This window comes from Geospiza fortis, unplaced genomic scaffold (assembly GCF_000277835.1).
Source record: "Geospiza fortis unplaced genomic scaffold, GeoFor_1.0 scaffold114, whole genome shotgun sequence".
Lineage (NCBI taxonomy): Eukaryota > Metazoa > Chordata > Aves > Passeriformes > Thraupidae > Geospiza > Geospiza fortis.
The window spans coordinates 3,245,586-3,245,876 of record NW_005054383.1 but is presented as its reverse complement, the minus strand read 5'-3'; the positions used below and the strand labels follow the sequence as shown (position 1 = coordinate 3,245,876).

The 291-nt window shown below is 57.4% G+C and overlaps 1 protein-coding gene across 1 annotated transcript in view; it reads left to right on the top strand.

Annotated features, from left to right (window-relative positions):
- LOC102035348 (interleukin-20 receptor subunit beta-like) overlaps positions 1–291 on the top strand; it is a 15,041-nt gene that overhangs the window by 14,062 nt on the left and 688 nt on the right. The window contains 1 exon segment of the mRNA XM_005425224.1: positions 191–289. Within this exon segment, the coding sequence (XP_005425281.1) occupies positions 191–289 (99 nt within the window).

Sequence of the window (291 nt, the reverse complement as noted above, 5' to 3'; positions counted from 1 at the left end):
TGTTTGTTCCTTGGCAGAGGTACAACAGGAAGGGGCAGGAGTGCAGGCCCCCAGCCTGGCACTGGAGTTGGCTGGGGAGGGATGTCCCCAGGGTGGGTGGCAGAGCAGCCACACAGGGCTCAGGCTGGCTGCAGAGAGTGCCTGCTCCCTGCAGGGTCTCTCAGAAGTTTTGCTGCTCTCTCATTCGCAGGTGACACATCCATGTGGCTGGTTACTGCCCTCATCTCCTCTGCTGGCTTTGCTGTGGCAGTTTTGACCCTGCCTCTACTTACCTGGAAAATAAGTAAATTC